General features: G+C 38.8%; 1 protein-coding gene across 2 annotated transcripts; it reads right to left on the bottom strand.

Moving 5' to 3' along the window:
* Positions 1-482: 482 nt before the first annotated feature.
* Positions 483-27,834, bottom strand: FHL5 (four and a half LIM domains 5). 2 transcript variants are annotated; one of them, XM_042016224.1, is made up of 7 exons: positions 24,476-27,834; positions 12,552-12,618; positions 12,295-12,476; positions 9,959-10,133; positions 7,566-7,735; positions 4,232-4,418; positions 483-3,021 (listed from the first exon to the last, which is right to left on the bottom strand). In XM_042016224.1, exons 3-7 carry the CDS (start codon positions 12,451-12,453, stop codon positions 2,870-2,872), a joined length of 843 nt encoding a protein of 280 aa, XP_041872158.1. In that variant the 5' UTR covers positions 12,454-12,476; positions 12,552-12,618; positions 24,476-27,834; the 3' UTR covers positions 483-2,869. The 2 variants fall into 2 exon arrangements, with proteins under 2 accessions (XP_041872158.1, XP_041872157.1); XM_042016223.1 differs by lacking the exon at positions 12,552-12,618.

The following is a 27,834-nucleotide window of genomic DNA, read 5'->3' as shown; positions in this document are numbered from 1 at the left end:
GGAGGGACCTCATGCTGGAGCAGGGGAAGAGTGTGAGGAGTCCTCCTGCTGAGGAGGAAGGAACAACAGAGACAATGTGTGATGAACTGACCACAGCCCCCATTTCCTGTCCTCCTACACCACTGTGGGGGAAGCAGGTAGAGAATTCAGGAGTAAAGTTTAGCCCAAGAAGGAAGAATGGGTGGGGAAAACACGCTTTTAAAATTTTTTTTATTTCTCATTATTCACTCTGATTTGATTGGTAATAAATTATTTTTCCCTAAGTCAAGACTGTTTTCCCTGTCACAGTAATTGCTGAGTGATGTCTCTCTCCCCTTATCTACACCCACAAGCCTTTTGAAGTGTCCCCTGTCCTGCAGAGGGGAGTGATAGAGGTGCTTTTGTGGGCAGCTAGTGTCCAGCCAGGGTCAGCCCACCACAGGAGTGTCGCTGTACTTATGTTCAGGCATTGGTAGCTGGTGACAGAGACTAGGAAATAGCAATTTGATATCTAATACAACTTTTATTCAGACAATTTGTAGAAATCACATATATTTCTTACAATTATTCTGAAATGAAAATGCACAGTTTCAGGTTTGACTCTAGTGTATTTACTGCAGAAGAAATAAATAATTCAGCTGGTATTTCTAAAAATATAATTAGTTGATGAGTCAGAGAAGAATTTCATTTTCATAAATGTTAAGGCTGGAAGACTGGGAATATAATGATCAGTGTGTCTTGACCTGTGACTCTGTCATGTCTTAGGAGGCGGTCTGGTAATTCCTGCGTCAATTTGTAATTAAGCTGGAAGATTCTTCAGAGGAGACTGAATAAAGGGCCCAAACCACATTCTTGCAATGTGTTTGTTTGCTTGCGTGAAATGTTATTTCACACAAACAAGCAAAAGATACACCCCACAGGCAAGCTTGAGTATGGTGATTCATCATTTTAATAAAAAAATTTAAGAGCATTAACATTTACTAATTTCTGATAGCTCAGTGCAAATTTTTAAAACATCGTACATAACTGTGAACCACTATGTCTGTGTGTTTATATATATATATATTTATACATTTATACGTATAAGACAATGAAATATATTTCTATTTATGGGAATCTAAGCTTTATCAAGAACCTGTCTCAGCCATGGGAGATGTGTAAATAGAAAAGAAAGCAGCTGGGATAAAATGAAAAACATAAACTAATCAAACTCTAGACTGCAATAAAAGCTACCATGAAAGAAGAAAATGAAAACCAAAAATTAACACCACATAGAGCAAAAGATCAATATTTTATTGACTGGACAACAGACTTCTATGTACTCATTGGTCAGTCATTATCCGTATTGATTTTACGCCACTGCACTTTTGCCCTGGCTTAGCCATGCACACATATTCTTTTTTTTTTTTTTGCTTTCCTGCCTAAAGTAATGGCTGTCTTCAGTATGAATAAAGGCTACTCAAGACAGCCAAATAACTCTATACACTCAAGGTCAGAGTCTAAAGAATGACTTAAAGACATGCAAGATGAGGACTCAAACTCTGTTGAACAGAGCAGAACCTGCCATTCCTAACATCACTGCTCCATCCACAATGGCCCAGTACATGAACCAGGCCACTGTAAGACACAGTGTGGAAGAAGGAAGAAGATAGATGTTTGTAACTCAGCTCTAGATGACGTTTAATAGTAGACATTTAGGTGCTGGAGGTCAGCAAGCAGATATAAATGCCGGCTACCTAGAAACTAAGAGCTTGTACTGCAAGCAGAAGCTGCCTAGATTGCAATGACAACATTACTAATTCTTGACATACTGTTAAAAAACCCGTGTGGCTAATGGTGAAATGAATCAGGAATTGGTTCTGGTGAGTTTACAGCCTACAGTCCACAAGCAGGAATTTACAAGCAGAGGGATGATCTGTGAATCAAAGACCAAGCAGGTGAGGCCCTTAACAGGGCTTCAATTGCTGGCAAAGCGGTTTTCAATGGAGGAAAGTACAAGGTTAAAGGGACCAGTATGAGTTGGCTCTTGCATCAAATATTAAAAAATATATTTTAGGCCTGTATTTGAAGGTATAGCAAAGACAATGGAAACAGTCTTAAGGCATATTAGTTATGGGAAAATGTACATCAGCACTATTCAATCTTGGGCAATCCTTACGTCTTGCAGTAGCTGAAAATATGGGTTTATTTATGTTCTACAGCAGCTATACCTAAAAAATTAAGTACAGTTAGCCAGTTTTGGGAAAGAACCTGTGCCATAGTATTTTGGATGACTTCTTTGGGTAGCAATCCCAGTAAGGAGAGGAAAGTGACCTTTTTCCCTTTAATTGGCCCTTGGAATGGGGCTCTCTGTCTCCGTGCTCCTCAGTGTGAAAGCACCTCCTACTCACAATTTCTACCTGTTTTTTCAGCATCTTTTTTTTGCCTGAAGTATGGAAGAATATAATATTTACAAGGTGTTCTTGAATGTTATGATCCAATAGAAAAATGCTTCTGCTCAGCTTTCCATGCCAAGGTGAATCAGTGCTAATGCCTCATCATTATTCATATGCCAAACAGACTTTTCACAATCCTCCTTGGTTCAGAGATGATAAAAGATGAATTTTTAAGATTCTAACTGCAGAGTGCAGTGTGTTACAAGGAAAACATTTTGGGGTTAGACTTAAAATACATACAAACCTTTTCTGCATCATTTTATTAACCAGAATGGGGCAGTTGTTTAATTTTTGCTTATAAACAGCTGAGAACTATGACAGAGTTAAACTGCCGAAGGAAAGTTACTTGGATGACTAAAAAACTGTAATATCTTTTATATGGTTTTCTTACAGCAGAGCAGTGAACTACATAGTTACAGAGTGAGAATAAAGCAGCTGCACAGCTTTCCTCGAAACTATGAAGCAGAGCCACATTCGTAGCAAAGGATGTCATCCTGCCGAGTGAGGAATTCCTGGCCCACCAGGGAGACAAAACATTTTGCACAGTTAAAGCATTCCCCATGCCACTGACGTTCCTCAAATGAGATGTATTTGGCACCTCCGAGAGCTGAAAGAGAGTGTGAAAAAAAAAGAAGATCTGAATCCAGTATTTCTGGACATTGTTCAGTAATGCAACAGATGACTTTTTGGTGTGTGATCAGGTCATCATTCATACAGCAAACAAACAAATGAACAAAAATCCATATTTGGATTCGGAAATATTCTTTGTTGGCTGAATTGAAAAATAACTTTAAAATTAATGCAGTGAGAAATATTTCAAGCAAAGACACAAGTCGCTTGCTCGCATATCCCATTGAGATCTGAACACAGTGAGTTTATCAGAATGTCCATTCAGGTTTACTGATCTTCCCAAGAAACTGTCATGAAATTTATTTGCAATATGTTGAAACATATAGTTTCTATACAACACAGAATGAAATTTAATAATTTCCACCTAAGTTTCTTCAAATGGATTCTTTTGGAAATTACTAGATCATGGGATTCCTAGCAGAAGAATCTGAAATAAAATCTTGAGGTTTGGGGGGATTTGGATAGTTTTGGTGTTGTTTTTTTTTTGTTGTTTGTAGTTTGTTTTTTTTTAAATCATGTGCATGTGATTGGGTATTCATCAATTTCTTTGTCCACTGATATATGCAGCATGGACCTGTAAGAATCAGGCAGTACTTTTCAACAGTTGACTCCACACATAATAGGATTAAAATGCAGAACACCAACAAATGCTCTCAGAAAACTTCAACTATCATAGATCAGTGACATACATGTCTAATTAGAAGTCACATATAAGTATACAAGGATGCATTCAATAGAGCTATGTTGCATTTGGCAAGCTTTTTAATTTGACAGGTGTGCCTTACCAGCAGGCAGTTAATCTATGTTCAGTTTGATCACATTTGCATTTAAAAAAACCCTGACGATATCACAGAGGGACTTGTGTTTACTGTCATGGGAAGAACAAAAAAATGCCATTTTTTATATTCTTAAGGAGGAATTTTACTACAGAAAGGTCTAAATCCAACAATGGAGGAACTCCTTCGGGCACATAAAACAACTCCTCATCTGTTAGAAGCATGTATGATCAGTATGTTCTAGCAACATACAGGACAAGTGACACACAGAGAGTCTCTTTGGTAGTTAAGTCCTTAAGTCTTTCATTCTGATTGGAGTATTTGAAAAGCTTTTTTCTAAAGTGAAAATCTTCTCTGAGAGAAGAATGATGATTCATTGCTGTCTGGCCCTCTCTAGAAGATGAGACTCACCTGTAATAGGTTTCTTGCAAGTAGCACACTTCTTAGCATAAAATCTGCTGAAACAGTCTACACAGTATGGATACTCATCTTTGGAAATGAATCTTTGTCCGGACAGCTGGGTTTTACACCCAGCACACACAAAGCACTCTTTGTGCCAAGACTGGTCATGGTAGATCACTCCTCCAGAAGTTATAACCTAATGTATTGACAAACAAGGACAGAGCAAAAGAACAAAGGTGTGAATCACGAAGGATTGTCCAATCCTTCATAAGTACCTCCACTTGCTTTCTCTCTTCCCATGTGCACAAGAGAAGAGAGTGTGGTCACATCAACTTTTTTTCATCTGGATTATCCATTTAACTACCTGGAGTTGGGTCCAACATGCTGTTGGTTTGTTATTCTCAATTTTCTATCACAGTAAAACCTTATAATTTGTAATAAACATGTTATCTTTTAATGAAATTTTTGTATTATATGGTAGATAAATGTTTAGAATCAGGTATGGTCTCAGAAGAGAAATTCTCAGTGATAAGCAGTGAGTGAGAGAACTGATGTTGAGATAAAAGTTAATCTCCAACCAGTATTTTGCTGTCTCTCAACAGCAACAGTATTTTAAATAGGAAAAAAGGCAATAAAGAAACAGAAGTAAAACAGAAAGGAGATCTCCATGGTCAGAAGAAGAAAAAAAAATCCTGTTTATCAGTGTCATCAACTTCTCCTTGCCAGCAATACACTCACAGCTCTGCATTGGTTATTTCTGAAAAGGGAAATTTCCAGTTTTTCTATGGCTCTCTTATGTGTGGTAGAGAGCTGGTTTCACAGAAGTTGTATGAGACTGTACAGAGAAATTTCTACAAAGATGAGCTGTAAGATAGTGTTTCTACTATCAAGTCACATGCATGACAGAATGAATGAACGAATGAATGAATGAACTAATGCTGTCAGAACAGCAGGAGAAAAAGTTGGACAAACTTAAGTAAAAATAGTGGTATCATCAAATTTCCCCAGGGAATACAGTTTCAGGAAAATAAAGAATAGTACCGGGTCATGTCAAGCAATAAAGAGATTTAAATAATTCCTGATCCCTGTAACTTTCCAGTTTTGGACTACTTTGTAGTTATGTTTGCTTTTCCATTAAAATCTCAAAATCGCTGGCACAAAACTCAAGATTCAGTTTGCCAATTTAATCACTTTGAGCTCAATTCTCATGTATGGGAATTGATGCAAGTTTCAGAAATAAAAAGGTTTTAGCTATAATATAGAGGGACTCTGCATTCCTAGAATTTTTAAGAAGCAAATCCTGATTATTTCACGTAGGTGCTGCTAACATCAATGCCTCTGTCATGGTTTAGTGTAGTCTGGGTTTTTAGTAAAGAGGGCTCCATCAGCCACGGAAGTGATTCTCTTGCAAAGAGGTGCTTACAGATTCCTCTATGACCTAACAGAACCTATCACCTGGCTAGTTTGAATATTGGCAACTTTTTAAGCCCCTTAAGAAGCTTGACACACCTCTGTGATCCACATTTAAGAACTAACAGAGCCTGGGAAAGCCCCCTTGCCTTCCGGATTTTGGACAGGTAACTGGGGGGGGCCTGCAGGCAGCCCAGCAGGGCTGGGCCAGGCCTTGCTCAACCCGGCCGGGTCGGCCATGGCTCAGCCCTGTTCCATCCGCAGCCTCCCCGCCTCGCCTGGGGCCGCTGACCTGCTGCCCGGCAAAGTATCTGTGCTGAAATAAGCAAATGACAGCAGCTATAATTTGATGAGGACCCTTGCTCCCAGGGAAGGAGAAGACCTCTGTTCCTAGAGATGAAAGTGATGAGGACTCTTACTCCCAGGGGAGGAGGAGGGCCTCTATTCCTAGAGATGAAGATGCTCCCAGAGACAGGTGAAGAGAACCTTTGCTTCTGAAGAGCGCATCCTTAAAATGGTACCCCATTAGCTCAAGATTGGACCCTCAAAAGCAGTTGTGGGGAAAGCTGTAGGTCGGGGGAAAGGACTCTCACATGATGAGAGCAGAGAACCAACCCGAGCGGCTGTCTCACTGTGACATTGAAGCCATGAGAGAACTTCTTGTGGAGATGTCTCCATAGCATGAGCAAGAGAGACTCCTCTCCCTAAGTGAACTGAAAAAAAGTTATTATGGAAGTGGTAAACTGACTGAACATCTCAAGGGTTGTCTTTTTACCCTGTCAGTGGGAGAAGGGAGAAAGGTGGGGGGAGATAAAATGTTATGAAGGTTTAGTCTGACTTTTTTTCTTCTAGGTCTGTTAATAAAATTCTTTATATTATTTTAAGTTTTGTGCCTGCTTTGCTTTCTCCTAATTCTTATTTCACAAAAGGGAAATAAGTAAGTAATGGATATTTTGAACCAAACCACTACAGCCTCTAATAACCATTGAGCATAATTACTATAATTGCCGTGTGCTCATTTAATACAAATAAAAGGCTAGATGTAGAGATATGGGAATATATAAAAGTACTTTCTAAAGTTTAACTACTGAAGAACAAAATAGGCAACATCTTTTCCTTAAATTAAAACTTTTTGCTAGAGGTAGAGGTTTACAGGTAAACATTAAATAACTACAGAAGATTATAAGTTATTTGATGAAGAGAAAAAGAAAAACTCCTTTCAGAATGATGCAGGTATTAAACAAAAAGTAAAATTCTGCCATAAAAAACAGCTTAAAACATTTCCCTAGAGTACAGTATCACACTAGAATAGTATGATGCTTTGTGCATTTTCATCAACCAGAGGCAATTTTAGAACATGAGAAATCAAGGGACGGAAGAACTGATTTATCTGTACTTGGGGGAAAAAAGAAATCAAACCAAGCTTTCTAGTACGATCATGTATTGAAGCAGTGGGACTCTTGACTAGTGTTATCACAATTGAATGTTAATTAATCTACCAAGTGCCTGATACATTTCAAAAAAAATTAGCCAAGATTGTGGATTATTTGCTCAGTTTAGGCGGCTAATTATGCATATGAATGTATCTGAAAAATTATGGAAAAAGAGCCGTGTCTACCAAGGCAAAATCAGAGATTTTCAGGAAAGAAGGGTTTTACATAACTTTCCATTTAACCTTTGCTAAAAAACACAATCAATAACTAAAGAAGCCCAAAGCACTTGTTTTGGTAAATAAGTGTATTTTGGATATAATCAGTCTTAGATTAATATTAACTAGAGTGGACAGCAGACACTGTTGCAGCTTGCTTTCAGCGCCTAATGTCAAAAGGAAGACTCTGCTCTTACTCTGGCAGACATTTCACATGATCCAGGCCTTTCCCTCATGAGCAATATTGTCTCATTAGGGCAATTTTTGCATTGTATGTTTAATTACCTTTTTGCAAGCATAGCAATGGTGAGCAAATTGCTTCTCAAAACAGGGCACACAGTAATTCTCATTGTCTTTGGTGATTAATGGTTTTGTTCCCAATGGTTGTCGACAATACTGGCAAACGAAACAGGATTCATGCCAGGAACTTCCCTTAAATTCCATTTTACGTGAACCTGAAAAAAACCAAAGTGAACAATCCCCTCAGATATGGTGCTGTAATGTAAGTTTTAAATGCTGGGAATGCTCTTGTTTTGAACCTTCTATCTCAGTATTAGATTACCCAAGAAAACACTTATCTTCAATTTAATAGAGCTTCTAAGGATGCACTTGAAATTTCAAGAACACATTCAGTGCCATATAACCATCTGGCAAAAGATGTGCTGAATTGCCTAAGCTGTGATTTTTAGAGTCTGCTCTTATATGAATCTTTTCGGGTTTCTTCTTTGTGGTTATGCTCCAGTTGCTCAGTTTCTCTCCAGCCAGCCAACTCAGTGATAATGTTCAGGTACACAGCACTTTTATAAATTAGAGATTCATTTGTTGGAGGTTTAGTACATTTATTATTGTTCTGTCTTCTGTCTTCCTTAAACTAAGGCTCCTTCACTTATAAATGCATTATTTATCTTAATCAGCTTAAATTGGCAACTTTCTAAACGTTTTTTCTGTGATACAGCACATTACACTGCCTTTCTCTTATAGCTCATCATTTCTGACCTAGATCAACAATTCTTTTTATCATGTTTAACTAGATGCTTTTGATACAGCACAAGGACAGAAAGTTTCTCAGTTAAATGTTTGTCAGAGGAGTTTCAGAGCTTTTGTCTCTGTGTACAGGTGTTCTATCTTGATGTAGAAGCAAAAGTCTAAGATATGCACATATGTCTGAGAACAATTTTTCCAGTGGATCTCCATCATAACTTCTTACCTGTAGGTAGCATCAGACTGCACAGAGAGGTGCAAGGTGCTTTACCATCCTTTCCACATGAAGAAGAGGGTGGCTGCTACAACCAATTAATCCCACTGTACCTGTTTCCTGAACTGTGGGGCCAGTGGAGAAACTACTGGCTGTATTTAGACATGAAAAGTTTGCAGCTTCTTCCCAGTGATCAGAAGGCTAGCTTCACTGTCTTTCACAACTGGGTCTTGTCAACACAGAGCTAGCAAGCTGATGAGAAGGAAGTTAATGATACAGAGACTGGCTGGCATTCCCATGCCACTGTTGCACTGTTTCTCACACCTTCAGGCACTTGATGCAAGGATTTAGACTCTGTCACAAAACATGCAGCATGGATATACACCAGAAGGTAATAATGCAAACCTGAGTGTATTCTGGTACTTTCTTGATCACATCTGGTAAGGTGTGCCTATTTGACAACTTTTAAGCAGTTTATAATCCTTAAAATGAACACAACTATATTTTTACAATATTTTTTTCCACTAATGCAGATTTTACTTGTAATGAAAAGGAAACAAACTGTAAAAATACAAATCAGTGTTACAGGTTGAATGCAATATGAGTAATCTAGTATCAATAGTAAGACAATAATTTTGCACAGCCTGGACCTTACTGTTTGGCATTAAGATATACTGAAAAATAAATTCCAATGTTACTGCTGAATTTACTGATATTCTCTGTTCCAAAAGTTAGGGACCTACTTTCCTAAGCGAGCAGCTTCCTTTTGCCACAAGTGGTGCTGTGGCTTCTCTCAGATGCCTATGAAGAGGCAGCTTTTGGGTAATCACTCTGCTGTATGAGCTTCACTGATGTGGTGGCAATGGAAAGTCTAGAGCATGTCCTGAACAGCTGAGAAGCAGTTTAGTGGAAAGCGCAGAATTATAAAGGTTGCTAAAGGCAGGAGGTAAGCCTATTGTAAACATGGAAAAGATTGTAAAATGGACTTTTATTCATTTTAGTAAAAATGCTGCTAACGATTTGAAGGCAAATTGTCATGTTTTGTAAATTTAAATAAGAAATATTTCTGAGTGAAAGCAATACTATAAAGAACACAAGCACTGGGTCTGGTCAGTGTGGAAGTCATGCAGATGACTTGTCTAATCTGGCACTCCTGCTCACAATAGCTCAGTTTGTCTACCTATGCTCACAGCGGGATATGCTTCCTAAGAACTGCAACAGAATCAAGGACGTCACATGAACACACTTTACCATGCATTGAACTCTTAATATTTTTATAAGGATTCATAAGACCTGTCAGTGATGACAGATCAGAAGTGTGCCTGCCCTCTCCTTACTGCTGGGAGAGTGCTACACACTAACAAAGAGTAGTCACCTCAAAGATGTTCTGAAAGTCAAGGACCTTGTAGCTTGGTTATTCTAGGAGCTGGTCATAATTAAAAATGTAGTTCCATTTTTCACCAAAGGATCCCTGTTGTCTTACCTGGCATAATGGTCCTCTGGCAGTGAAAACACTTGGATGAATACTCATCAGAGTAGCATTCAGTACACAGCAAGACCTCATCCTTGGCAGCAAATGGTTTCTCCACAAGTGAGCGATTGCACTTGGCACACCTGAAGCACCCCTCATGCCAGTGGCGGCCTTTGTAGGCCAGATCCTTGAAGAAAGAAGGATCATGTTAAGGTTAACATTTCTTTATGGTGTTTTAATCCTTCAGGTCCTTCGAGAACTAAAATGAAAAATGGAGAGCATTGCAGTGGTGGGTCCAACCAGAGGTGTGCTCAGGAAAGGTGTAGGTACTCAATGTCACACTGTTGTGTAGATCTCTTCCAGAGGCCTTTAGGAGGTGCTTCGGCAGATACAGTGGGCCTTCCTTATGTAACATAGAGGTATGTTTTCATTGGAAGAATCATGTCATATATTACAGTTGTCTTTCGAGGGGAAAGAAGGGATCAATGTTTTTAATGTGCGCAGACCACTGTAGAGGAAGCCCTTACTCTATAGAATTTGAAGTGAACCTTATGTATTTTCAATGTTACTACTTCTTCTTCCAGCTGGCATGACATAATGCTAAGTTATTGCAGAAAACAAGCAATTAAAATCTCATTGAGGACAAAATTATTATTAGGAAGATTAAAAAAATAATTGCTTTTGTTTACATCTGATATCAATCCCCCCGAAAACTTGGTAGAAATAATGTTTGTTTAAGACTCAGCGGGCTTAGGGGATGAAAGAACTAACAGTATGTGTATGAGATCCTGGCTAAGAATTCAAAAATGACCAAAGAGCAGATTTAATTTTTCCACAGTTAAAAAAGCAAGGGAAAAATGCACCTCCAAAAAACCGTCCCACCTTAAAAAAATCAACCAGAGCCTTCCAGGTCTCTTTTATAAGAAGCACAAAAGGGCACAAATACAATTGCATTGTTCTCCTTTTTCAAGTCTCCACCTTTTAAAGTGCTAAAAAACAAAGAAAGACCATGCTTCATTTTGAGAGCTGCTGAGCACTTACCATTTTAATTTCCATTGGTTGGCATTCTGAACCTTGCAGGAACCAGGCTGTCAGCCCACAGCAGCCTGAAGCAAAGATTGGGTGAGGAGGAGAGGAAGAAAACCAAGCTCTAGCCCCTGGCAGAGGTGAGACAATCAGCTGTAGATCTCTGTGTGCCGCTTTTCTAGATGTGTCTATCTGGGTCCACTCCTTTCTTATCACCTCTGCTTTTTTCTCCCATTTCTTCCTTCCACTCAGTCCAAAGACATGGCTTTTTGTTTACAATCTTCAACAATGGTAATCCTGTCACTTACTTAATTTTTGATTTTAAAAGTGAAATGAAGTGAACTCAAAGCATTTGTTCTCCTGGTGAATCTGACTGGTGGTACATGTTCAATGTTGCTGTGAGTAAAATGCTAATGAGAGTTTGAGGAGTGTCTTCATCCAAATCAGCGTTTTCCTTGGATGATTCCTGTACTCAGACAATGTGCTTTGAAGTGCTGGGCTGGGGAAGCCTTCCAAGAGGTTTATTTTAATAACTTCCTGTCCTTTTATTTCTAAGGAACATAGGCAAAGGGAGCATGGGGAGAAGGTGAGCACTGCACACTGAGCTTGGCAAAACAAATGCTTTTTGATGGGTTTCAACTGAACTTAAAATTCAAAGTCAAGTGTATGTGCTCTAAATTGAAGTATGGGGTATTAGCAACTCTGTCAGACCACAGAGGAATTTGAATTATTAATTAATATTGTAAAAAATGGAGAGGTGAAAGGAAAGACAAGGTTAGAAAAACTGCCACTAATATGCCATCTCTGAGATGAGCAAGGTAAGCATGGCATTAAGTAGGAATTAAAAAATACTTCATTTCCAAAAGAGAGAATATGCAAATAATAAACATGTTGTCTTCTCAGCTTGACATCTGTGTGTCATTTTTCGATGAACATCTCTCAGAAATTCCAAGGTGTCATCCAACCTGATACACTGAATTACACCAGCCATCCTATCACCCCTCCAACATTGTGCAGCCTCTACAGCCAGTGAGTGACTGGAGGTGAAGGATGGAGCCTAGCTGATGTCCACACACCACAGCCTTGCTGTATGCTTGGGGTATATGCATGTGCAGATTTCCTCATCTTTGGTCCCAGAGCTTTCCTATTCTGGGAAAATAGCACTGTTTCACTCTGCTGTACGTGTGGATGTACAACAGCCGTGCTTAGGTCTCTTCAGCAATACAGGGATACACAGAGGGGTGGATATGGAATCTGCCATTAAAGAAATTGGATTTGTGTATAATTTAACAAAGAACAAAAAGTGCAAGCTGTATCTTTACCTTGGAGTTACACTCAATGGGTTGCTTGCACTCTTCACAGGGGTTGGCATACAGGCTGTCATAACACGGAACACAGTAAGCATTTTCTTCTCTTAGTGCGTATTTCCTGCCACGGAGAGACTGAAGGCAGAAATGACAGTCTGTGTGACTGCTGGTCATCCTGCTGGGGCCCTCCAGGTGATCTGCAAAGATGGAAAAATCAGGTAATTCAGTGCATGACCATTTGCTTGCTCAAATAATAAGTAATGCTGCATTACCTGTGAAAGTTAGACAGGCATTTCCTGGTCATTTGCAGTGCCCTGGATTTCTCAATGCTGGGTTGTTCTACAATAAAAGGGTGGCCTTTAACAACATATACTGAGTACTGTATTACCTACATGATGGGGAGCAAGAGGGCTGCTTCAGCTTATTCTAACACCGTTTCAAGTCAGACACCTGAAAATGAGGACATCTTCACATTCTCTATGCACAACTGCTGGCATTATGAGCATTATGTACTGGATTCTGAGACATGGATCACCCAGTAATAACGTAATGGAGATAGAAGCAATAATTCAAAAATGAAACCAACTGCAGAGTTAAAAGGCCAAAGAGAAGAGGCAGACACTTTATGGCGTGTTCCTGGCTTTCTCTTGATACTCCTGTCTTTCTGCTTTTTCCTTTCTTTTCAAAATACCCCCACATCTACCTGAACAAACAGAAGGAAGACAAGGGACTCCAGGATATATGACTGGTTTTTACATTATCCCAACTGTGGTGCTAGTATTTGGTGGCAATGTAAGGTCACACAAATACCCCTGGATAGCAAAAGAGTAAAGTATAAAGAAAAATAAACAAAATCATAAGTCAAACAAAATCATAACTCAAAGAAAGTTTCCCTTGTTGTTATTGGAAAAGATTGTTTATTCTTACATATTTCTTTATTGCCAGATTCCATGTTGGCAGTACCAAAATAATGTGAGATAGTTTATATTTCCGTGCCAGACAAGTGCAGGAAATACCACAAATCTATTGAGAGCCAGTTGTATGAATTTCCCATCCTTCAGTTTTTCAGGCTAAAGACGCTTGGACAAGCATCCAAACCTCAGCTGCTTATAGATCTGCAATACTGAATGTTTTAAGGATTTTGGAGATGAAGACTCATTTCAGTCTTCTTGTTGCTGATTGGATCATCACCACTTTGCTAAAATTGGGTCTTGATTCTTGGAAATGAAGGAAGCAGAAACCAGAAAGTTCAGTGAAGCAACCCCAAAAACATCTGCTGGACTCATTGGATTGCACTCTTCATTGAACTCAGAGGAGTTGAAAACAACCGGGGAAGGTCTCCTAAAATATTTACATGTCAGTGACTTTGGGCAGCTGAAATTTTTTCACTTTGAATAACAGTGCAAATTAGTTATCTTAACCAATGCAGTGCCTGAGAGTAAGGAAGAGCATACAGACGACAAGATTCGAGGGAGTGCTTACCCATGACGAGTTTTATGTGATACCTTTGGAAAAATAATGTAACAGGGCTTAAGCCTGGACTTCCATTTCCTTAAGATCTAACAGAGATTTGAAGGTGTAACAAATAAACCCACTTATATGAGAAAATTACATCCATCAGCTTGCACATTTACAGAACATGACATATAAATACCAGGCAGAGCTCAGTGCATTTACTGCACAATCACAGTCACGACCAAAGTCAAGGTTAAGTTTTGCGCATTTTGTTCTATATCAGGGAAGAAGTAAAAACTGGTGTCTAAGGACACAATCAAGGAGTGTTTGTGGTTAACTGTGCTCTATATTCAAGGTCACAGGACAGGCTTGAAACTGGCTTTCAGAGGAATTTTCTTTTCTTTTTTTTCAGTGGGAATTAAAGGTGTGAACTGCCTCGGAGGATAACCCTGAGTGAACCACCTTTCTAATCTCCTCCTTGCTGGATCAGTACTCCTGCTTCCTGAAAGAGTTTCATCTCAGCCTAAAAGTGGCAACAGCAAAATCCAAACAGGACATGCATGTAGAGTTTTGTTACTTACAGTGCTTTTTTGTTGCACAAAGCTCACCAACAAATAGCTTCCTATACCAGCAGAAACATCTCTGATTTTTCGTTCTAATGAATGTCAATCAAGTTTTTAGTTTATCAAAAACTCTGCATACCAAGTAATTTTCTTTAAAATGTGGTTCTCTTGATTATTGCTTTTTTCCCCTAGGAAGTCAGTCTGTTCCAGGAAGCCCAGGTTGTGTGCACAAACAAGACTCACTACTGTAATAGTTCAGAACTTCTGAATTTGCAATGTAATTATACTCCTGAAGCCTTATATGGATATGGGAGTGAAGTGCTATTAATCCTGTTCTACAGATGAGAGTTGTTGCTTGAGAACTTTAAAAAAGCGGCCCCAAGAACAGAGTCAAAGCCTGAGGGTGTCTTTGGGCTGCTCCTCTAGTAAAATGCTCAAGTTGCCCAAGGGTTTTCTTCAGAAATTCTTCAGAGCTTGACCATGAATCATCATTAAGGACCATGTTTGGGAATGAAGCAGCAATGGTATGCAAAATAATGAAGATTTTTGCAAATCTTTAGGCAAAGGTCTGGGTAACCTTTGAGAACTACTTTTACAATTAGAAAATGCAACAAAAAAGGTGAATCTGATCTCTCCCATCACCACTTATCCTTGCTCCAATAAATAAGTAGTGGTACGAGCACCACACAGTTAAGTAGAATGTTTTTCTTGTGCTTTGATCCTAATCTCTAGAGAAATATGTTTACTTTAAGTTTGCTGGAAGCGAGACTTTGTGTTTTGAAGGTCAGTTAAGAAATCTCTGGAGATCTGGTGTTATTCACTCTCATGTAATGAAACGCTGACTCGAGCATTCCAGCTGCTAACTTGAGTCCTAGGCACAGGGAAAGACTGCCATTCCTTGGGAAAAGAAGATTTTACTATTTAAATTGGAACATTTTAAATTGGAAGCTAAATACTGTTGATTTTTATGTACCTAGTAGGCAGGGATACGTGGTATCATTTGTAGCGTTAAGAATATTCCAAGGAGGTGCAGAGAGATGTTGCCAAGGATGTGAGAACATTGTAACTGGAGTCCCTGGGGTCAGATTTGAGAATGCAGCAATTTCATGGACTTGTTTTCTCTCTGGAGCTAAAAAGCACAGCCACAAGGTTAATATATCTAAATTATTTATCTTGATGTTTTCTATAAATATATGTTAATCTCCCTCACATAATATAAGAATAAAAAGCCCAGAAACATTCATACTACTCAGAAAGGAATTAATATATACATACGGATGCAGATATGTGCATACAGGTAAAAATATTCTATCTTTCACTTCATGGCAATTCTAATGGACTATTTCCCAATCTAAACATACCTGCCTTTGAACTTCATAATCTTTTTCTTTAAGAACATACAGTTATTGGAACAAGGCTCTTTCTCAGAGAGACATAAAGAAAGAAAAATGGTGGGAAAAAAATTCCTTGGAACAACACTGAAGGATAAGAAAAACAATTTGATCTATTATGAGTAGGACACCCCTGCAAGCTTCCCTAGCCTCTTGTTCATTTTCAAGTAAGTATATGTTTTTACCTTCTAATGTGATTTGGCATATTTGCATGAATTTGCTGACTTCATTTTCCCTATTTCTATTTTTGTCTCATGCATTTACATATATTAAGGGTTCTGTTTGCTTTTTTAAAAATGGCTAGAGAAGCAATAGGAACTAGGGGTATATATTACAGACCAAGTCAAACCAAGTACCTACAGAAAAGAAGACACAGATGTTAACTTTGAGCTGTCTAATCTCTGTGGCACAGTACAGCAACACAGCATCAGGTCCTGGAAGCACCTGAGTGAATGCAGAGCTCTCATTGATGAAATTCTCCTTTCAGCAGCCAGGATGGATGCCAGCTGGGACACAGCTGTAACAATCCGACTATCCTGCTCCATGGTACACAAGTCATACTGTTGAGGTGTCATGGCAAAGCAGGTATTTTAGAGGTTGATCTGGTAATTCATACTGAATTGTACTGTGTTCACACACCCCATGACTACAAGCAAAAAGGACAAGAGTTGTGGCTTAACTAGGGGAGAAAGCATCTCAGGAATTCTGTAATTTTTTCCTTAATTGGTATTACTGTCTGCTTTGTTTACACCATGCAAATTCAAATGGTGTAGTCATCTAAATTCTTCCCTTTTTTTTTTTTTTAAATAATTCTTACCCACATTTTTTACAAGTTTTCACATAGTCTGGTAGAGCCAGAGTTTCCTCCTGTGTCATTATGGAGCTCATTCCTTTCTGACTACTGCCAAATGTATGGAATAAAATGAAGTGATGAAATAATTCAGCTGTGCATTTTTGTAACTTTTAATGTAAAATCCTGTCAGTATTCTTAGTTGTACTTCCCAAACTGAACCATAAGACAGGTTTGAGGATTGCATCTGTTACAAAAGGCTCATATGATGAAGAATACTGAAATTGACTGGTGAGTTAGATGGGTCAGAGTGGCACCCACAGCAAACTGGCAGATGACACCACACCAGCCGGAGAGGATGATACACCACATGGGTGTGCTGTTATCCAGAGGGACCTCACTGGAACTGGAGAAGTGGGGTGAGAGGGGGCTCATGAGGTTCAGCAAGGGGAGTTGCAAGGTGATTCTTTGATGGACCACAGAAAAGTTTATCACTGCTGAAAGACAAAAGAGGGAGGGTAAAAGTCTCCACAAAACCTCAGTATTCTCTTACGGGTGTTAGAACAGGAGTGGGGCCGTTCTCATAACAACAACACAGGTCTCCTGTAGATGCCTTGTTGTGAGACCCCATCAAAGCTGGACATGCACTTAGTCTAAACATGTGAGTAATGCAATTGCTGTCAGCTGAAATATTCACATTCTTGAAGCTGAAGGTGTGCTCTAGAGCTTTGCTATCCATAACTTTGGAGCACAGAATTTGAAAGATACTTTCAAAGATAATATAAAAGTGTGATTTTTAAAAGTATAGAACTGATCACAGTCACAGCAGTGAATGCAAAGTCTTCTCCATTATTCTTTACACCTATTTTGTACAGTCCACTTTCCTGCCTCCACACTCATCTACAATCCATGATTAAGGAATCATGAATGATACTTCAAAAAGCATTTAAATAAACAGAAAATGGAAGTTACAAATGAAGACATGCGCTGAAGTCCTGATCTGACACTTCCACCAGTGAGCTCATCCCTACTGTGCAAATCATAGAGTCATAGAATTCTAAGGATTGGAAGGGACCTTAAAGATCATCTGGTTCCGACTCCAATGCCATGGGCAGGGACATGTCCCACTAGACCAGGTTGCTCAATGCCCCATCCAATCTGGCTGTGAAAACTTCCAGATATGGGGCATCCATAATTTCTCTCTTCAACCTATTCCAGTACCTCACCACCCTCACAGTTAGGAATTTCTTCCTAATGTCTAACATGAATTTCCCATCTTTCAGTTGGTACCCATTACTCCTTGTCCTATCACTACAGTACATAATGAAGAGTCCCTCTTCAGCTTCCCAGTCGGCCCCTTCAGATGCTGGTAGGGAGCAGCATCAGAGGATGCTTTGGAACCATCTCTGCTAGAACAGCATCTGCACAAAATGCCTGCACAGCCGGGCAGAAGTCCCCCAAGGAAACAGCAGCATCTCAGCCATTCACTGACACCACCGGGCAGGGACACACCTCCCTGAAAGTGACACAAGCCTGCCTTTGGGACTGAAAGCTTTCCCGGGAAAAACAGCAGCGATAAGAAATGATACCTGTGAGTGAAGTGCTAACAGGTCATAAAACAAACCATCTTGCCACTAACAGGAAGTAACAGAACTTCAATAGGGAATGCTGATGCTGACTGTAAGGTTTTAATGAAAAAATACGCAATTTCTTGTTTTTGCAGATGCTTCAGCTGTAGAGACGAGATTTCCCTGTCCTTACATTTTATTTCAGGAACAGCAAGGTGGATGAAGAGTACTCTGTTGTGTGAGAATGAGTGCATCACATGAATTACAATCCTTTTTTAAAAAAAACCCAAAAAACTACAAGTGACTGTACAGCACAACTTTTTCTAGATGGGTTATTGTAAAGCCTGTGACCTAATTAGAACTGCTTTAAGAAACAAAATGAGCAAAAATAAAAAGATCATCATCAGCAGCATTGTTAGCAACAAGCTAAAATTGGAAAGAATTTTCATTACCCTATTTAAAAAAAAAACAAACTTGTTCCCCTCAAACCCAAACGTAAACCCCCCAAGTGATAATAAAGCATCTGCTGCAGTGGCTTTTCCTCTTCTCTCCAGCTGTGCTATGCCAACGTGACCTAGTTTTCTGAGGAAAAATATAAACCGAACCACAGCACTCTTTTAATAAAAGTATGACACCTTATCAAAATGAACCAAACCTAAAATTTTCTATCTCAGCCTTGTTAAGAGGTTGTGATGAGTCAGATGGCATCACAGCTTAATAAAAGCAAAGGCTACTGTCAGTAGTACCTGTATGTAAGATCCCTACTTCAATTATCATTGTTCCCAGGTATTTTGATTTGTAGGCCAACTGTTCTGTGGGCCAGTTTTGCTGCTTGCAGTGCTCCATCAGGCTTGACTGCCACCTTCTTATCAAGCTCATGTCTGAAAACAGGGATGATGTGGCTCTGCAGACAGGCCCGGGGCTGCTCATTGCACCAACAGGAATCATTGTTTGTAAAGCCACTGCTGTACAGTCTAAGAAATGCTGCCCACTGCAAATGTAGCGCTGCAAATGTCTTTGCCTTATGTGTGAGATATTTGGAGTAACCACTGCTGTGTCAGTCTCCAATCCTTCCCAAGGGAAAACAGATTTCAAGGTGGGCAATTCCAAGAGGCAGGATCAAGTATGGTTTGGGTTGGAATGGTTTGGGTTGGACGGGACTTTAAAGATCATCTACTTCCAACCCCCCTGCCATGGACAGGGACACCTCCCACTAGACCAGGCTGCTCAGAGCCCCATCCAGCCTGGCCTTAAGCACTTTCAGGGATGGAACATCCACAAGTTCTCTGGGCAACAAGGAGAGAAGAAGTCAGCAGAAACATTGAGCAGAGCTAGAAACAGCTTGATCTCTACCGATGGACTCTGGATTTTTGATTACAATTAACACAGTAGGTATGGGTATGATATTTAGGATTAATGATCCTCTGCAGTTGCACTGTTTTTGGAACACAGAGATACAATTATAACAACAGAAGCATATTAAAATACATATTCATATATTGCATCTGCTAGGTAGACAGACCATGAAGCATCTAATCTGGTGAAGAAAATCTGAAAGAAGTTTCACTCTTAGTATTCTATCATTTTTACAGTAATTAACTGGTTATATGATATAACTGAGACAGGTGGCATTTAGAAAGGTTTCTAGGAGAGCTCACAACAAAAAAGCAACATGAAAATATACTGTGGGTATTCTTCAACAGATTTATTTGACTTCCTTCTACTTCCCTCTAAGTGTTACCTGGCCACCTGCTATGTCTTCTCTTAGAACAGATCACTTAGAACACTGGTATCTGTATTCAAATTCATGTAGCTGAATAATTGCTCTCAATTCAAGGATGTCAAATTAGGTGATTTAATATTTTCTGGATTAGGGTTTAATTCTGGATTTTAGGGTTGGTGTGCTCTTACCTATTGGGGAGTGCTATGCACAATTTGCTTATGAAGTCCCAGCATCTGCACCAAGGCTGCAGTTACAAAACAGTACAATTCGGCCGTGTATGCATATCACCAATGCTATGGAATTATAGCAGGGGTTTTCTTGCTTTTATTTTCTGCCCTGGGTGCTTTAAACAGATTGTGGACAGGAAAACCTTATTAGTTTAACTACATAGGTGCATTAAGGACAGGCTTCTGGCTTTTGGGCTGGAGGAAAAAAACCCCAAACATTCAGATATACACATTCTTTTATATCATGTCCTATATTCACTGTTGATAGTTATCCAGCACATATTGTTCTAGCCCAGCCAAAGGACATATGAACTCACAGTGTGAAAACAGTTTTAGAAGAGATCTCATGAAAGGAATTTTGAAGGCAGTGAACCTTTTTAAGAGAACCCTTTTAGCAGTGGGGCTGGTAGAAAGAGCAGGGAGTGGAGGTCTTTGGCTCTTTGTCCTTTACCAGGGAGGAAAAATAACAGTGTCACTAGGACAAATATAGAAAAAAAATGCTGGTGGTTTTCCTTTTTTTGCTGTTTACTTTAAATATGTGGCTTTGTGCATCATCCATTAAGCAGGCAAAAAATGTTAATTAAAGACCTCTTGAGTCTTGAGCAGTTGAGTAGATAATGTGCTGTCAAACAAGATAGGGGATAACATGGCATTGACTCAGTTTTAACTTGAATCCTCACATCCTGTGGCAGCAACATTGACCAGTCCTTACAGAAATTCAGCCCTGGGTTCCTGCCAGTGACATTTGCCACCTACTTGAAGTCTTCATGACTCTTACATTACCTGTTCTGCCTACTTGGGAGATGAAATCTGTGGAATAATTATGTGACTGGGTATCCTAACATTTCCCTTAAGCCCGAAAGTCTCTGCACCACACATTAAACATTTTCTTTCTATTTAAAATAGTCTAAAAGTGGTCATGATTTAAAATCAGCAGACCATGGTATTCTGTCTTTCTTTATTGTGATGTGAGGTTACTGACCCTTCAGTAACTGCCCTTCTGGGATTTTTGTAATGCTGTGATATGAAAAAGTCTCTTTCTTTTTTTTTTTTTTTTTTTGGCACTATGACTTTGAGAATGAATTTATTTCTATGATTATAAATACACAATATCTGAAAATTGGTTCCAGTGTAGGGTTGACCTTTTCTGATTGATGAAAAATTAAGGCTGAAGTTTATCTGAACACCCAAGACAGTCAATATTTGATTCAGACAAATAAAACTCATCACTGAATCTTAGAATGCTGGATGAAATTTGGTAAGAATGAAGAAATTCCTTTCTAACATTTAAGAACATTTTAGGAGCATGTAATTTAACTCAAGGATATTGTGGAACAATGAGTCCACTGATACCAGTAAAGTCTGGTGACGTGGATTTATTCAAGTGATGATGTGAAGATTGTAGCAACAACCATCTTTGCAAACCTAGAATGGAACTGACTGGTTTTGGTAGAGGATGGTGCTCAGAGACCATAACTCTGACCAGCTGTGGTGAAAAAGGTTGGTCTAAGGAGGGGGAGAGTGGAACACAGCAGCAGAAGCTGCACCAAGGAACAAATACAATCCAAGGCTTTCTTGCTAATTTATGTAAAATTTATTAAAAGTTTTCAGTAAAAAGTCCAAGCAAGTAATTAAACAAATTAAGAATTCTGCTATTGTATTTTAAAAAATCCAACAAACCCAAACTGTTTTGAGCTTTTAATTTGAAATGTTTCTCAATGCTCTTCAATTTTGAAGCATCAAACTAAACATTGACAATTAGAAGACCAGCATGAAATAGTTTTTACTCTAAATACTTTTCCCCACGCAAATTAGACTTTTAGAAATCTAATTATGCCACAGTTTTGCATGTTTTAATACACAAATGAATCATGATATGGCTGAATTTGAAACTTGAAGAGCTCTCTTGAACAAGACTGAGCTCAATAAGCATGTTTAAGCCTAATACTATTACGGGCTTCTGATAGATAGAACGAAAACCTAAATCTCTGAGGTATTTTACAGCCTTCCTTTCAAAGGTTCCAGAATGCTTTTCTAACAACAGTAATAAAGTAATGCTAAAACACATTTGTGAGATACTTGTCAACAGAAAAAATCAATACTTGTCAAAGGAAAGTAACTGACTTCCTCAAGGTCCATTCGATGGGTCTTCTCATCAGGCTGTATCCACAGCACTGGCCCAGGCTTGTTAAAAGCACTGTACCAACGTTGCCAACTGGTCAACTCCCAGTGCTAGAGGTGGAAAGCACTTCCAAATTTAGCCAAAGTAATAAAATGTTCCAGTTGCTTACTTTGCAGTTGTCCTTTATGACTCTGAAGTTATGATGAATATTCTTAAGCAAAATGTTCTGTCCACAACTATACCATGCTCTAGCACTTGGGCATTCTTGCTATCAATTCTGCTACCTATGTACAAAGACACATTACAGGAAGATTAGTATTTTTCTGACTGATAAAGTCTCTTAAGTGTGAGGCCAGCAACCAGCTAGGACAGCCTGTTCAGATCCATTACCCACACTGTGCTGTGTAAGAATTAACCAGTCCTTTTACATGGACCTTGAACAAATTCAGATTCAAAGGCAGCCATAGCTGGGAAGAAAAGTAGCATACTAGCATGGATGAAGTAGAATCAAAGAAAACTCTTTGTCTAAGAAAGGGGAACAATAAAGGACGATTGTACCACATGGCAACAGAGAATGGGAATACTCAGAGAAATTAACCTAAACCTGCTCAGGCTAATGAGCAAGGCACTTTTTTTGCTAAAGAACAGATATAAATTCCTCTCCAGGGTGATCTAGCAGAAATCAAATTTAGCCATCATTATGAAGGAACTAAGGCAGCATAGCTTCCCTTTGCAAATCTTGTCCTTCACTTTATCTCTGCTACGGAATTTTATGTCAGGGGGTTTTATAAACTTGTTTTCTTGGAGTCATGTTTGCATGTTTCCACAAAACTGTCCTTATTTGATCCCTCTGCCATTTTACAGGAAAACACAAATGTATGAAACAAGGAGCTCACAGCCTCCTTTCTCATAAGAGCTACATGCCTCGTTCCCAGAAGCCCAAGTGGAGCATCAGCAGCATTTCACTGCACCAACTTCCAAACTTAGGGCTCTAGAGATTTTAATAGAGCAGTTGAACTAGAAATGATTAATTTATGAGCATCATTTTATCCTAAATTGGCAGGGAAGTGTGCAGAAAAACTCAGCTCAGATTTACTCCCCAGGCAATCTAAAAGCCTTGATGGCACCTAGAGCTTGAGTCAGCAGGAGGGCTGCTCCTTCCAACAGGTTTGGAATTTCACCCTCTGATTTTGGGCTTGATGGTTGGAAGCATGCTGGTTAAAATATTTATTTCTGTCTGTCCATGGTTAGGCAATACTAAAAGTTTTTAACTGCTCTTTCGAGAAAAAACTCCAGTAGGGAAAATAAATGAAGAAAGCTGGGATTACTGGTACAGAACTGACGGAACATATGTCTTACCATGTCAGCCCAAAAATATGTGCTTTATAAATTATGACTGCTTGCAAATAACTTGGAGACACCATACATCAGAATCTATTTCAAGCAGCTTTTGAATTCATTTTTCTCTTACCCTGCAAGTTAGTTAGTAACATCTCAAGTTTCTACCAAAGAAACACCTTTGAGTCAAAGTGACTCCTGATCCTGCAGTAAAATTACATGGGAAAATTACATCAGCAATCCGATATAATGTTAATATAATAAATACATGACAGTTTCTTCTGTTACTGTAGAAATAACAAGTTGTTGCACAAAGAGAAGAAAAAAATTAACACAAATTAAAAAAAGGCATCTGAAACTTGATTTCTAAATGTAAATTCTAAACAAAATTATGATCCTAAAAATATGATAGCTGAAAGATAACACAAAGTGTCTTATGGAGGGAGAATTGGGAGATGATATTTGTTGTTTACAGCAATATTTTGACTTTTCATAAAAATCAGCTTGGAAACTGGTTTTACTTCCAAAATCAAGAATAATCCACATTAGCTGTTAAAATTACTTACGCTACAAACAAGTGACTTTACAGAAAAGGTACTATCTAGAAATTCTTCTTGCAAAAGCAAATAGCTATGAAAGCTTGCTAGGAGATAAAAATGTCATGGGAAACAGCATATGCATATTTTGTTGGATGGTTCTTTGGAGTAAACAAAACTCATCCTCATCTCTTTACAAAGGAAACCTCAAACAATCTTTCTGCAAATTAGTAGGTGAGCCAATTCAATGAAAAGAATGAATAAAAAAATATTTTAAATTATTAAGTGTGGTATCTCTTTAGGAACAAAAAATTATAAAAGTATTATATATTTGGAATTCTGCATCTAATTTATTTAGCAGTTTTGTGTGCGAGGAAAAACTTCCTGCATACTTGCTCAAAATATTAAATTAAGTACCTTCTATACTAACACGTTTAAAGATTATCAGATAAAGGAATAACAGAAAAGAGCCTCAATACTCACATTTGGTTTTAAGCTGCTTCTCTTGGTAACTTGTGCAGCAAAATAAAAGAAGAAATAATTATGCGTCTTCACAGAAACAAGCAGTCATGAAGTCCAAAAGAAACAGAACACTTTGCCAGAGCTATTTGAGGGTCCCATCAGAATCTGCCTGGATCAGGGAAGGCTGAGGGTCAGTTTGTTTCCCTTAGACCTCATGACATGCAAATATCTGGCTGCCTCACCACTGAATCAAATCATTCTTTGACATACTGTGTTTACAAATTGCAAATACATACAATGTAGGAGGTTGTTAAAGGAACATATTTCTGAGAGTTTTCAAAAGGAAAAAGGCATTTCTGTTAAAAAACAAAACTGTTCAGTGCAAAGTAAAAAAGAAAGTAAGATGGAACACTTTTCATCCTCAGATACATACTGGCTCATGCATAATGAATTCAAAAGACCTCATATGGGCTTGTAGGTCAGAAAAGAAAAAGAAGAATTGCAACTACTAAAAGTCTGATTATTGTGTACAGGAAATGGGAGGGCAGGGAAAAACCTCCTCCAGTTTAATGAAAGATGTTCAGGGATACAGCAGAACTCAGAAGTTCTGATGCTTCTTAAGCAGTTTCTGGGCTGTGACAATTTGCTGCTCTTCCAGCAGGTGGGAAGGTGTTCTCACAGGATTACCATCATCAGAGTGGCAGCAATGGACTCCTCTAGGCTCTCTCTCAGTATTTCCCTGTTCCAGCCTTTGAAACACAGCCACCTCTACCTTCTGCTTGGACCCAGCTGGGGCCAGCTTTCACAGACAGGCTCCTGTATGCACAACACATTCAGAAGTCCTTACACTTTGCATAAGACTCTATGCAGACCCTTAATAAAATGCAGCTGAAAGTAAGGATTTTGTGTTCATTTAAAAAAGCAGACTGCAGCTAGGCAGAGTGGAGAAAGGATGGCTGCTTGTGGTATGAACCACGACTGACCTCCAGGCAGATTTTTCCACAACCAAGAGCCAATAGATCTGAATCACTAGGTTTATAACGTCACGTGGGGGGGAGCTGTTTTGTATCACAGATAGACGAAAGAAGGAAATGTCTGAATGGTTTAAATATGTATTACGTTATCTGAGTACTTTGGTAAAATTGCCAAATCTGGACATGTGCTGGAGGTTATCTGTGTCTAGATAGCGTCTCACAGTTAAGACAGAGCCTCTGACTACTACTGCCAAGAACTGATTATCTCTGCTTGTGGTCTTGTAAAACTTCTCCAGACACTTAATCATTACTTAAACAAGATTGATCTTTTCCCTATTTTTATTTGTGTTATAAGCTTTATTTATACCAAGCACCTTTCATTTCAAGCCTGTGATTTTAGCAGATTGAGGAGAGAGAGTATGAGTTAGGTGTGAATTTGAGTCTAGAATGAGAATGGGGAATTGTCTTTACTTCCAGAAAGAAAAAACTGATAGCATAGTTCTTAACCAAGTACATTTTCAAGTTCATAAATCAGATCAAGACAGAAGTATTTCCCAAGCAGATCTGTTGAAAGAGCTAATGACACTTAGAAATACTTCTAATACAATATGTTCTTTCCATGAAGGATGAGAAGTTCAGACACGTCCTACAGCACATCACTTTCCTTATGCTTCAAAGACTCAAATTTGTCTCAGCAGGGATAATTCTGCATCAGCAGAAGAGAGGCCCAGAGAAACATATAGAACAGAATCAGGGTTTCTCCCAACAAGTACAAATTAAGTACAAATGAGGAGGTCAACAAAAGTTCTGTTGTTTCTTCAGACAATCAGTTTGATGATTTATCTTGCAGCTCTCGCATTTCTTCCAGAACTTCCTGAAACATAAAGCAGGAAGCTTTATTTTAGCTGTCCCCCGATACGACCTGTCTTGACCTACCTTCCTCTTCATGTTGAGGGTTTGGGAAATTCATCAAGCAAATGGTGGTTCTCTTTAAACTACTCAAGTTACTCTTTCCAATTTAGAATATTCATTTTTCAAAAAACAAAACCTCAAAGAGATGGCACTCCTTAGCAATTCCTAAAGAAAGAACTTGTTTTCCTGACAAAATACATTTGGCATTTACTGAATATGTTCTGTTACTTGGGCTAGCGGAGAGTATCTATAATAAAGTACAATTGTTGTTCAAAAAGTTTGGGCAGCGTGGATTTGGAGGCTCAGAAAGCACTCAAAGGAGAAATACTACATGCCTTGTTCTTATATTCCTCTCTAAGCGTCCACTTTTGGCCTCTGCTGGAGACACAATACTGGGCTACACTGACCTTCAGTCTGACCCACTACAGTCACTCTTCTGTCATCTCCAAGGGTACTAAACTTCCTCTTAAACAAGAAACCCCAATCTACCCAGATTTGTAGAATTTTCCATTTTCTTGGCCTACTGTTACTTACTAGGAAAAACATTCAAGGAACAAACCCCTGCTTGAGTAGCCTTACTCGTGAGCCTACAGAGAGAACAGAACTACTGCAGTTTTATCTGAACAAGCTCTTGGATTCATGCAGACAACAAAACCCAGTGATATTATTTAGAAACCTGTGCCAAATTTTTCTAAGCAGCTGTGAAACAAGAGTTCAAAGTTCTAACAGAGCAACAATTTGCTTATTTCCAGCAGATCTGCAAATAACCAACTACAAAAGTCATCTTTTGCCACTTAAAATGAAGGGAAGGCAAGGCTGTTGCTGAGACAGGTATTACTCTACCTATGGCTAATGCACCCATTCCCATCTGAGAGCAGCAGCAAACAAGGTTATGAAAAGAACATTTGTCAGTGCTCGTGTATAGGTACATACATGCATCTATACAAGTCAGTTTATGAGTCTAAATAGAATGGGGGTGTTTAGACACTGTAAGTGAAGGCCATGAGAGGCTAACAATTAACACTTGAAACCAGAGTAAAACAGTTCATTTGTACACTTTGTAGTGCCTTTCATTTCCCTAGATATTCCAAAGGGCATTTTTGATTTGTGAACTGCACCTCTGATTTGTAAGACAAGATTACGCTTCCTCCCACATACATTCCTCCTAGGGAAAGGAAAAAACCTGTCAATTAGCAAAATTCCTTTTCTTTCTCTTTTGAAAGATACACTTCTGTATCATAAACCAAACACTGAATTTCCAAATCAACAAAAAATACCTGGGAGAGTTTTTCCAACCACATCTCCTTGAATTCTGTTAGTAGTCAGAAGATACCTCTGAACTGCAGTGCTTCCACTATCTACTTCAAGGAATCTATTTTTTTAATCCTTCTTATAAAATAGGCTGTAATATAGCAAGCTGAACACATGATAAATTCTGTAGTAAGTTCATAATTATACCACCATAAAACTGTATCAAACAAAAATACAGGGACA

The sequence above is a fragment of the Corvus kubaryi genome, unplaced genomic scaffold, assembly GCF_017639235.1.
Source record: "Corvus kubaryi isolate FWS band 111438036 unplaced genomic scaffold, C.kubaryi_AGA036_p1.0 split3-73, whole genome shotgun sequence".
Lineage (NCBI taxonomy): Eukaryota > Metazoa > Chordata > Aves > Passeriformes > Corvidae > Corvus > Corvus kubaryi.
The sequence above is the reverse complement of the archived record's forward strand: the minus strand, read 5'-3'. Positions and strand labels throughout refer to the sequence as shown.

What these genes read in the sequence shown, in the direction of transcription:
- FHL5 (XM_042016224.1), bottom strand. Translation starts at nt 12,453, where the DNA reads ATGACCAGCAGTCACACAGACTGTCATTTCTGCCTTCAGTCTCTCCGT. An exon ending in ATTGCTATGCTTGCAAAAAG is followed by an intron (nt 4,419 to 7,565) that starts GTAATTAAACAT and finishes TCAATACATTAG; the next exon opens with GTTATAACTTCTGGAGGAGT. An exon ending in TTGCAAGAAACCTATTACAG is followed by an intron (nt 3,022 to 4,231) that starts GTGAGTCTCATC and finishes ACTCTCTTTCAG; the next exon opens with CTCTCGGAGGTGCCAAATAC.